General features: G+C 41.1%; 1 protein-coding gene across 1 annotated transcript in view; it reads right to left on the bottom strand.

Moving 5' to 3' along the window:
- Positions 1-11904, bottom strand: part of MROH2B (maestro heat like repeat family member 2B) — a 67840-nt gene extending 55936 nt beyond the window's left edge. Inside the window, 5 exon segments of the mRNA XM_036910937.2 lie at positions 339-343; positions 1236-1334; positions 2020-2173; positions 11613-11726; positions 11842-11904. Coding sequence (XP_036766832.2) covers positions 339-343; positions 1236-1334; positions 2020-2173; positions 11613-11726; positions 11842-11904 — 435 coding nt within the window.
- Positions 11905-12482: the final 578 nt, after the last annotated feature.

Here is a 12482-nt window from a genome sequence, read left to right as displayed (position 1 = left end):
TCTTGGTTGTTAATGTTGCTGGTAGAAATGCTATTAGAATTTATTTATAAGAACACAATTTTGGCTGTTGGGAAGTAGAAAGTCTTAAACTAGGTTAATCAAGTATAGTTGCTCAAGTCCTTGAGCCAGTCTGTCATAGCTCCACTCTTGGTTCTGCCACACATTAGCTGTGTGACTGCAGGCAGACCATTTACCTTTTCAAAGCCTCAATTTCCTCATCTGTAAAATGGAGGAAAATGTTATCTATATTGCTGTGAGTGTTAAATAATAACTTTAAAATACCCGAGGCAGAGCCCAGATGAAGTAAATTCTCAGCATATATCAGATATAAATGTTACCTTCACTGAGAAAGAGCAAGAGGCAATGGGCAAAGTAGAACAGGAAAGATTTGGTTGATGAGTAAAGGAGGCAGTCCTGACAGCATGGGCTTAAATACTACAAAATAATGGTGCTGGGGGTGTCAGGAGAGATCTTAGTAATCACTACATTTAATGTGTTGGGAAGTAAAACTGAGGTTGGGAGAAGGGCAGAGTCACCAGATGTCTCAATGGCTGATCAGAGAAAAGGGTCTGGGTCTTCGGACTCATCCCTGAAGCCTCTCACTGTGCTATAAGTGCTATTTCCTAGGAATTCCAGGGCATGTTCTTCTCTGTACACTCTTGATTACTGTAGATAAATTTCAGTTTTGGAGTAGGGGGGATTTGTGACCATAGATTATTTACCTATTTCCCTTGATTTTTATTGCTTGTATTTTGATCAACTGTCTACTTATCATTATTACAGCACTGCACAATAAAGAGATGCCAAAATTTAGCCTGCTGCTAAGAACTGGTAAGCCGTCATAATCATTGTAGAGAAGGTGTGATCTAACTAAAGAAGGCAGCTAATAGGAAAGAGGTAATTTAAGGTGGTAGGAAGAGTATAGACTGGGTGGTCATATAGGCTAGAATACCACCTCTACATCTCATTGACTGTCACCACCTTGAGAAAATTCCTTCATTTCCATGACCCTCAGTTTCTCATCTGCAAAATGGGCAAATACTACTTACCTGGCAGAATTGTTGTGAGGGTTGAGAGAGAGAGAACTCCCTGCAGAGGGTCTTCCATGTGGTAGGCACTCAATACACAGTTGGTGTTATTACTAGAAAGGACAAGGCTGGAGTAAAAGGAAAAATAAGGCATTTGCTCAACTCATAGTCTAGTTTTAACAAGGAGGAAACCACAGGGATACCCACCAATAGAGAAAGCTCCCTTCATCCTTTCCTCCTCTGCCAGCCTGAGCATGGCTTGCATGGTGAGCAGGGTCATCATCATGAAGGAAATACTCTGGGACACTGCAGCGAGGGGCACAAGAGGGGAGAGGCATTATCTTCTCACACCGGGGAGTTCTGTGACCCCTCCTCATGTCCACAACCAGCATTTCAAGGCTGTATGGGGGTGGCGGATGAGGTGCAGGAGGAAGATGCTCTCCTCTGTCCCTCCCCTGCCAAAATGCCAGGCTGTAGTCAGACAATCAAGGAGTGGCTGGTTGAAAATGAAATACTAGCCACCTGTACCTGTTGTTGGGTAGCAACTGCATATTTGGACAATTATTTTATTGATGTCCATCCCACTCACCAGAACTTGCCTGTATCCCCAGAGCCTTGGTAATAGGCAATAGATGCTCAATAAATATCTGTTAAATAAAGTGGTGTAGGAGAAAAGTACAAGAAACCCTTACTGCACATAAGTGCTCAGTAGTTTACAAAATATGCCTTGTGGAAAATGCGCTTCTGCAAACATAGCCATATGTAAGGGAAGGTGAAGGCTGGAGAGGGGTGAGCCAAACCCAAAGCAGCGGGGACTAGCAGCGACCCAGCAGGCTCATCTGTGCTCAGGAACAAAATTCCCCCATCAGTGTTCTTTAGGGTGGCAGAAGGCAGAGACGCTCTCCCCGTCTGCTGTTTGTTCCCACTGGGTTTTAGACAGTTAGTCAGGGTGGTTGTTCCCAGGAAAATGTGGAGTGTCCTCCCCCCTAACAGCAGCTGGTTGCCAGCTCAGCCAGGGCAAGCACAGTGAATTCATCTGGCAGCTCCATGATCCTGAAGTTACTCTGGACGTCATACATCACGGACTTGAAATCATGCGCAGCAAGAGACACCAAAGGCTCACCAGCTAGCAAGCATTCTGATTTCTCTGAGGACCTAAGGAAAAAAGGAAAATAGAACAATAATAGCTAAAGAAAGAGCAGAGTGCAGTTACAGAGAGGAAATAGTCTACGAAATATTTATAAATTCTCCTGGCTTTGAGATAGAGGGAACACAGACTGTTAACAAATCCAGGATGGATGCCTCTAGGGTGGGGTGGGTGTTGGGCTGGGAAAGCAGAGGTAATTTTTTTTTTTTTTTAATAATTATTTTTTATTGAAGGGTAGTTGACACACAGTATTACATTACATGAGTTTCAAGTGTACAACACAGTGGTAGAACATTTATATACATAATTCTAGGTTCCAGCTATCACCCTACCAAGCTGTTACAATATCTTGACTATATTCCTTATGCTATACATTACATCCTGGTTACTAATTTATTTTACCATTGGAAGTCTGTCCTTTTTTTTTTTTTTTTTTTTTTTGTGAGGGCATCTCTCATATTTATTGATCAAATGGTTGTTAACGACAATAAAATTCTGTATAGGGGAGTCAATGCTCAATGCACAATCATTATTCCACCCCAAGCCTAATTTTTGTCAGTCTCCAATCTTCTGAGGCATAACAAACAAGTTTTTACATGTAGAACAAATTCTTACATAATGAATAAGTTACATAGTGAACAGTACAAGGGCAGTCATCACAGAAACTTTCGGTTTTGCTCATGCATTATGAACTATAAACAGTCAGTTCAAATATGAATACTCATTTGGTTTTTATACTTGATTTAAATGTGGATACCACATTTCTCTCTTTATTATTATTATTTTTAATAAAATGCTGAAGTGGTAGGTAGATACAAGATAAAGGTAGAAAACATAGTTTAGTGTTGTAAGAGAGCACATGTAGATGATCAGGTGTGTGCCTGTAGACTATGTGTTAATCCAAGCTAGACCAGGGCAATAAAACATCCACGTATGCAGAAGATTTCTCTCAGAACAGGGGGGGTGAGGTTCTAAGCCTCACCTCTGTTGATCCCCAATTTCTCACCTGATGGCCCCCCTGCGACTGTGCCTGTCTTAGGTTGTTCCTCCCTTGAGGAATCTTACCCGTCTCTGGCTAACCAGTCATCTTCCGGGGCCATACAGGGAAATGTGAAGTTGGTAAGTGAGAGAGAAGCCTTATTGTTTGAAAAAGTTAGCTTTTTACTTCTTTGCATATTTATGCCCTGTGGCTTCTATGCCCAGCATTTGTCTTGAGGTATCTTTACCACTTGGAAGAATTATGATACTCGGTAAATTTGATATGAGGCACGAATTCTATTTAAGGGTTGTAATTAGGAAGGAAGAAGAAAAGCTATAGAAGTAGCAGGCGGAAGAAAACATGGGAAGATTGATTATTTCTTTGATATATCTTCTTGTAGAGTAACTTCAGCATGTATAGGTTTTAAGCTACTACTTAAATTGCACACACACATTAACATAATAGGAGTATAGTTACATAACCAAGGCATATCTGTAATTACCAGCCATCTGCAGTGAAACCAAGAAAACCAGTTAGGCACCTTAGGCATTTGTGAAAACTTATCTATGATATGGTGGATATTGTCCAAATGAACTTGAACAGTCTGAGAGAAATCAGACAAATTAAAACAACCCATTCCTGGGGACTGTTCACATGCCATATGTTCTTTTAACAATAAATAGTTTGTAGTTGTAAGACTTTGGAGCGCTACAATTTGCACTTCTCCAAATTCTTGGTTGAGTTCCAACAGTATAGATCCAGTCCAATTTTGTTGTTTTACTGTATGCACAGGCCAGCTTAGATATCTCCTTCCTCATTCCCATGGCAAGTCCAGGAACTGGTGGGATGAGTGCATCTACAGCTGTAGCAGTGCGTGGATCTTTGTTGGGGTTTTTTGATGATCATCTTCTGGCATGAGTCTTCCAGAGAGTGCAGATGTTGGAAGTTCTTTTTCATATCGTATCTTAGTTCATTTTCGGGGTAGCCGAATTAGGCTTTGATCCTCTGTGTAAACACAAACAGACCCTTTGCCTACACTTTTATATGCCCTTTATACCCTTGTGTAGAACTCGTTGGAGGTTACCACACAGGAACTGCCCTTTTTTTTTTTTTTTTTTTTTTGCTATCACTAATCTACACTTACATGACGAATATTATGTTTACTAGGCTCTCCCCTATACCAGGTCTCCCCTATAAACCCCTTTACAGTCACTGTCCATCAGCATAGCAAAATGTTGTAGAATCACTACTTGCCTTCTCTGTGTTGTACAGCCCTCCCTTTTCTCCTACCCCCCCATGCATGTTAATCTTAATACCCCCCTACTTCTCCCCCCCTTATCCCTCCCTACCCACCCATCCTCCCCAGTCCCTTTCCCTTTGGTACCTGTTAGTCCATTCTTGAGTTCTGTGATTCTGCTGCTGTTTTGTTCCTTCAGTTTTTCCTTTGTTCTTATATTCCACAGATAAGTGAAATCATTTGGTATTTCTCTTTCTCCGCTTGGCTTGTTTCACTGAGCATAATACCCTCCAGCTCCATCCATGTTGCTGCAAATGATTGGATTTGCCCTTTTCTTATAGCTGAGTAGTATTCCATTGTGTATATGTACCACATCTTCTTTATCCATTCATCTATTGATGGACATTTAGGTTGCTTCCAATTCTTGGCTATTGTAAATATTGCTGCAATAAACATAGGGGTGCATCTGTCTTTCTCAAACTTGATTGCTGCATTCTTAGGGTAAATTCCTAGGAGTGGAATTCCTGGGTCAAATGGTAAGTCTGTTTTGAGCATTTTGATGTACCTCCATACTGCTTTCCACAATGGTTGAACTAACTTACATTCCCACCAGCAGTGTAGGAGGGTTCCCCTTTCTCCACAGCCTCGCCAACATTTGTTGTTGTTTGTCTTTTGGATGGCAGCCATCCTTACTGGTGTGAGGTGATACCTCATTGTAGTTTTAATTTGCATTTCTCTGATAATTAGCGATGTGGAGCATCTTTTCATGTGTCTGTTGGCCATCTGTATTTCTTTTTTGGAGAACTGTCTGTTCAGTTCCTCTGCCCATTTTTTAATTGGGTTATTTGTTTTTTGTTTGTTGAGGCGTGAGAGCTCCTTATATATTCTGGACGTCAAGCCTTTATCGGATGTGTCATTTTCAAATATATTCTCCCATACTGTAGGGATCCTTCTTGTTCTATTGATGGTGTCTTTTGCTGTACAGAAGCTTTTCAGCCTAATATAGTCCCACTTACTCATTTTTGCTGTTGTTTTCCTTGCCCGGGGAGATATGTTCAAGAAGAGGTCACTCATGTTTATGTCTAAGAGGTTTTCGCCTATGTTTTCTTCCAAGAGTTTAATGGTTTCATGGCTTACATTCAGGTCTTTGATCCATTTTGAGTTTACTTTTGTATATGGGGTTAGACAATGGTCCAGTTTCATTCTCCTACATGTAGCTGTCCAGTTTTGCCAGCACCACCTGTTGAAGAGACTGTCATTTCGCCATTGTATGTCCATGGCTCCTTTATCAAATATTAATTGACCATATATGTCTGGGTTAATGTCTGGATTCTCTAGTCTGTTCCATTGGTCTGTGGCTCTGCTCTTGTGCCAGTACCAAATTGTCTTGATTACTATGGCTTTATAGTAGAGCTTGAAGTTGGGGAGTGAGATCCCCCCTACTTTATTCTTCTTTCTCAGGATTGCTTTGGCTATTCGGGGTCTTTGGTGTTTCCATATGAATTTTTGAATTGTTTGTTCCAGTTCATTGAAGAATGTTGCTGGTAGTTTCATAGGGATTGCATCAAATCTGTATATTGCTTTGGGCAGGATGGCCATTTTAACGATATTAATTCTTCCTAGCCACGAGCATGGGATGAGTTTCCATCTGTTAGTGTCCCCTTTAATTTCTCTTAAGAGTGACTTGTAGTTTTCAGAGTATAAGTCTTTCACTTCTTTGGTTAGGTTTATTCCTAGGTATTTTATTTTTTTTGATGCAATTGTGAATGGAGTTGTTTTCCTGATTTCTCTTTCTGTTGGTTCATTGTTAGTATATAGGAAAGCCACAGATTTCTGTGTGTTGATTTTGTATCCTGCAACTTTGCTGTATTCCGATATCAGTTCTAGTAGTTTTGGGGTGGAGTCTTTAGGGTTTTTTATGTACAGTATCATGTCATCTGCAAATAGTGACAGTTTAACTTCTTCTTTACCAATCTGGATTCCTTGTATTTCTTTATTTTGTCTGATTGCCGTGGCTAGGACCTCCAGTACTATGTTAAATAACAGTGGAGAGAGTGGGCATCCCTGTCTAGTTCCCGATCTCAGAGGAAATGCTTTCAGCTTCTCGCTGTTCAATATAATGTTGGCTGTGGGTTTATCATAGATGGCCTTTATTATGTTGAGGTACTTGCCCTCTATTCCCATTTTGCTGAGAGTTTTTAACATGAATGGATGTTGAACTTTGTCAAATGCTTTTTCAGCATCTATGGAGATGAGCATGTGGTTTTTGTCTTTCTTTTTGTTGATGTGGTGGATGATGTTGATGGACTTTCGAATGTTGTACCATCCTTGCATCCCTGGGATGAATCCCACTTGGTCATGGTGTATGATCCTTTTGATGTATTTTTGAATTCGGTTTGCTAATATTTTGTTGAGTATTTTTGCATCTACGTTCATCAGGGATATTGGTCTGTAGTTTTCTTTTTTGGTGGGGTCTTTGCCTGGTTTTGGTATTAGGGTGATGTTAGCTTCATAGAATGAGTTTGGGAGTATCCCCTCCTCCTCTATTTTTTGGAAAACTTTAAGGAGAATGGGTATTATGTCTTCCCTGTATGTCTGATAAAATTCCGAGGTAAATCCATCTGGCCCGGGGGTTTTGTTCTTTGGTAGTTTTTTGATTACCTCTTCAATTTCGTTGCTGGTAATTGGTCTGTTTAGATTTTCTGTTTCTTCCTGGGTCAATCTTGGAAGGTTATATTTTTCTAGGAAGTTGTCCATTTCTCCTAGGTTTCCCAGCTTGTTAGCATATAGGTTTTCATAGTATTCTCCAATAATTCTTTGCATTTCTGTGGGGTCCGTCGTGATTTTTCCTTTCTCGTTTCTGATACTGTTGATTTGTGTTGATTCTCTTTTCTTCTTAATAAGTCTGGCTAGAGGCTTATCTATTTTGTTTATTTTCTCGAAGAACCAGCTCTTGGTTTCATTGATTTTTGCTATTGTTTTATTCTTCTCAATTTTATTTATTTCTTCTCTGATCTTTATTATGTCCCTCCTTCTGCTGACCTTAGGCCTCATCTGTTCTTCTTTTTCCAATTTCGATAATTGTGACATTAGACCATTCATTTGGGATTGCTCTTCCTTTTTTAAATATGCTTGGATTGCTATATACTTTCCTCTTAAGACTGCTTTTGCTGTGTCCCACAGAAGTTGGGGCTTAGTGTTGTTGTTGTCATTTGTTTCCATATATTGCTGGATCTCCATTTTGATTTGGTCATTGATCCATTGATTATTTAGGAGCGTGTTGTTAAGCCTCCATGTGTTTGTGAGCCTCTTTGCTTTCTTTGTACAGTTTATTTCTAGTTTTATGCCTTTGTGGTCTGAAAAGTTGGTTGGTAGGATTTCAATCTTTTGGAATTTTCTGAGGCTCTTTTTGTGGCCTAGTATGTGGTCTATTCTGGAGAATGTTCCATGTGCACTTGAGAAGAATGTATATCCCGCTGCTTTTGGATGTAGAGTTCTATAGATGTCTATTAGGTCCATCTGCTCTACTGTGTTGTTCAGTGCTTCCGTGTCCTTACTTATTTTCTGCCCAGTGGATCTATCCTTTGGGGTGAGTGGTGTGTTGAAGTCTCCTAGAATGAATGCATTGCAGTCTATATCCCCCTTTAGTTCTGTTAGTATTTGTTTCACATATGCTGGTGCTCCTGTGTTGGGTGCATATATATTTAGAATGGTTATATCCTCTTGTTTGACTGAGCCCTTTATCATTATGTAGTGTCCTTCTTTATCTCTTGTTACTTTCTTTGTTTTGAAGTCTATTTTGTCTGATATTAGTACTGCAACCCCTGCTTTCTTCTCACTGTTGTTTGCTTGAAATATGTTTTTCCATCCCTTGACTTTTAGTCTGTACATGTCTTTGGGTTTGAGGTGAGTTTCTTGTAAGCAGCATATAGATGGGTCTTGCTTTTTTATCCATTCTGTTACTCTGTGTCTTTTGATTGGTGCATTCAACCCATTAACATTTAGGGTGACTATTGAAAGATATGTACTTATTGCCATTGCAGGCTTTAAATTCGTGGTTACCAAAGGTTCAAGGTTAGCCTCTTTAGTATCTTACTGCCTAACTTAGCTCGCTTATTGAGCTGTTATATACACTATCTGGAGATTCTTTTCTTCTCTCCCTTCTTGTTCCTCCTCCTCGATTCTTCATATGTTGGGTGTTTTGTGCTGTGCTCCTTCTAGGAGTGCTCCCATCTAGAGCAGTCCCTGTAAGATGTTCTGTAGAGGTGGTTTGTGGAAAGCAAATTCCCTCAGCTTTTGTTTGTCTGGGAATTGTTTAATCCCACCGTCATATTTGAATGATAGTCGTGCTGGATACAGTATCCTTGGTTCAAGGCCCTTCTGTTTCATTGTATTAAATATATCATGCCATTCTCTTCTGGCCTGTAGGGTTTCTGTTGAGAAATCTGACGTTAGCCTGATGGGTTTCCCTTTATAGGTGACCTTTTTCTCTCTAGCTGCCTTTAACACTCTTTCCTTGTCCTTGATCTTTGCCATTTTAATTATTATGTGTCTTGGTGTTGCCCTTCTTGGATCCTTTCTGTTGGGGGTTCTGTGTATTTCCCTGGTCTGTTTGATTACTTCCTCCCCCAGTGTGGGGAAGTTTTCAGCAATTATTTCTTCTAAGATACTTTCCATCTCTTTGCCTCTCTCTTCTTCTTCTGGGACCCCTATAATACGGATATTGCTCCTTTTAGATTGGTCACACAGTTCTCTTAATATTGTTTCATTCCTGGAGATCCTTTTGTCTCTCTCTATGTCAGCTTCTATGTGTTCCTGTTCTCTGATTTCAATTCCATCAATGGCCTCTTGCATTCTATCCATTCTGCTTATAAACCCTTCCAGAGTTTGTTTCATTTCTGCGATCTCCTTTCTGGCATCTGTGATCTCTTTCCGGACTTCATCCCATTTTTCTTGCGTATTTCTCTGCATCTCTGTCAGCATGTTTATGATTCTTATTTTGAATTCTTTGTCAGGAAGACTGGTTAGGTCTGTCTCCTTCTCTGGTGTTGTCTCTGTGATCTTTGTCTGCCTGTAGCTTTGCCTTTTCATGGTGATAGGAATAGTCTGCAGAACTGGGACGAGTGACGGCTGGAAGGACTTCCTTTCTTGTTGGTTTGTGGCCCTCCTCTCCTGGGAGAACAGCGGCCTCTAGTGGCTTGTGCTGCGCAGCTGCGCGCAGACAGGGTTTCTGCTTCCTGCCCGGCTGCTATGGAGTTAATCTCCGCTGTTGCTGTGGGCGTGGCCTGGCTCGGGCAGCTACTCCAAAATGGTGGAGTCGCGTTGGAGCAGGAGCTGCTGGGAGGCTATTTATCTCCGTAAGGGGCCTCCCTGCTCCCTGCAGCCCAGGGGTTAGGGTGCCCAGAGACCCCGGATTCCCTACCTCTGGATTAAGTGACCCGCCCTGCCCCTTTAAGACTTCCAAAAAGCACCCGCCAAAACAAAACAACGACCACAAAAAAAAACAAGAAAAAAAAATATTTAATTAAAAAAAAAAAAAAGGTGGTCTTTCGTTTTTCTTTATTCTCCGGTGCCAGCCTCAGGCCTCTGCTCACCGGTCTTTCTGCCCTGTTTCCCTAATATTGGGGTCCCTGTCCCTTTAAGACTTCCAAAAAGCGCTCGCCAAAACAAAGCAGCAAAAAAGCAAAAAAAAAAAATGGTCGCGCGCTTTTCTTATGTCCTCTGTCGCCCAGCCTCCAGTGCCTGCTCACTGTTGTTGCTGCCCTGTTTTCCCAGTATCGAGGGCCCTGCGCTCTGGCCCGGATGGCTGGGGCTGGGTGTTCGGCAGCCCTGGGCTCCGTCTCCCTCCCGCTCTGCCTGCTCTTCTCCCGCCGGGAGCTGGGGGGAGGGGCGCTCGGCTCCCGCGGGGCCGGGGCTTGTATCTTACCCCCTTCTCGAGGCGCTGGGTTCTCTCAGGTGTGGATGTGGTCTGGATATTGTCCTGTGTCCTCTGGTCTTTATTCTAGGAAGGGTTGTCTTTGTTATATTTTCATAGATATATGTTGTTTTGGGAGGAGATTTCCGCTGCTCTACTCACGCCGCCATCTTCCGCCCCAGCAGAGGTAATTTTAATGCCTTTAAAAGCAGGTTTTAATAGGGTTCTTGAAAACCTGGGGTCAATTCACATTTTCTTACTCATTGATCAGGCACCATAATGTAGGATTTATGTTTTATGTGTAAGTTATCTGAATTATTGTGGTTGAAAGACTGAAGGGACTGGCAAAGGGAAGATGGGGCTAGGAGTCTAGAGCTTCCTTCTGATCTAATTATCTTTGATACTGGGGGTATTTGGAGGGATTTCTGCTTTTGGTAATGTTGAACTAGGTAAATTTGATCAATTCCCCTGCTAAGGAATAAAAAGGGCTGGAGAAGATACTTTAAAATATACTCATAAAAACATCAAGGAGTTAGCAATAGAGGGCGGAATGAGTTACTGAAGTGAGATCTGGAAAAGACTGAGAATCAGAGAGCTAAACCCTGTTCTGGAGGTTGCTTTTGCTTTGCAGTACTTGGAAAATAGAATTCAGAGCCAACTGATGGTGAGATCCTGTTCATCCCACCTCTCATCTTTTGACTAAGACCTTAAAGGATTGCATTTAGAGGAAAGTTCAATTGATCCTCCATGGACTGTAGTCCAACTTTGAGTCACAGAAATTGCCCAGAAAATCTCAAACCCTGAGATTAATCCTAGATTGTTAGTGCCTTTGACAGGTAAACAAGTCAATATCCTTTCTGGAAGAAAATAGTATTATCTATCCTAGGACTCGAGCTATTTCTACAAATAAAATTTTAGATAAAATGCCTAGTCTACATAGATCTGTATGCAAATGAAGAAATGAGTTCATCTAGGAGCCAAGAACACTGGATTCTAGTTATTTGCTCTGTCAATAGATAGCTGTATTATTTTGAAAAAAAAAATTCAAAGCATCAACTTCCTTATCTAAATGTGGATTGGATAATACTACCTTTAAGTCTTTCTTAGCTTTGCCTTACTTACGTCCTTTACGAAAGGAAAAATGATGGGTACCATTACCCTATCTAGGTTACTAGGAAGAACAAACACAAGTGAGATTTATGGTCCAGGCAGCAATGTAGAAAAAGTTTATGGATGTCTGCATGGCAGAAGTTGGGTCACATAAAGACCTGTTGCTGGTCCTGACATGGATTCATCAAGAGGCAAACTTACATTGTGTCTCTCATGTCCTTTGAAGCATAATAAATCAACCTTTGGAAAATTGCATCATCCAAGATGTCAGTATTCTGAATAATGGAATTGAAATGACTATAAATTTCTTTCTGTGAACACATAAGGGAATACTTGGAAATCTGAGTTGCAGAATTAAGGGAATCAGGTTAAGTCCAAATGAACAATACCGTTAAACTGAGCAACTCTGCAATGGATTTTATGTACCTTTCCTGGAGCTTCCAAAACATGATATGCATCTAAAAGGCTTATCTGTAGATCAAAGTTCATTCTAAAAACTATTTTAACTTGACTACATTTCTATGGGAAAATCTAATTGAAGGTAGGGGTGGGCTACCAACACATTAAATCTCTTGAAAGTCACTGTGGTAGGGCAGTCAGGGGTAATGGAGATGCCCTTCAACCAAATTGATGTTCTTTCTACCAGGGAGTGACTGGTATTGAAGAAAGCTCTGTGATTCCCAAAAAGGCTGCTAAGCTATAAACTTGAATCCTAAAGGAGATTTATAGCCCCTGCTTCATTCATGTCTTTGTGGAGAGAAAGCTGTGAATTCCTTTGGGCAGAGCTGCAAGCTCCAGAACTGCATGGTTTGACCAGATGCTGTGCATGAGGGCTCTTCTGAATCTCTTAGGCATCTTCATGGCCTCTGGAAGATGAGACACTCGTGTTCTGAAATATCCAACAGCCTCTAGCAGGTTACCTCGAGCTACTGGTTCCATGTTTAAGGCATGAAATTCCCTTTGCGTAAGGGATTCTTATAAGAGTCAGGATTGAGAACCACTGGATTAAGAGATAAGGCAGCCTGCCCTTCACAGGGAGCCTACCTTGTATAATGATTAGAAGTGTT

Source organism: Manis pentadactyla, chromosome 2, assembly GCF_030020395.1.
Source record: "Manis pentadactyla isolate mManPen7 chromosome 2, mManPen7.hap1, whole genome shotgun sequence".
Classification (NCBI taxonomy): Eukaryota; Metazoa; Chordata; class Mammalia; order Pholidota; family Manidae; genus Manis; species Manis pentadactyla.
Note: the sequence above shows the minus strand (reverse complement) of the source record. Positions and strands in the feature narration are given on the sequence as shown.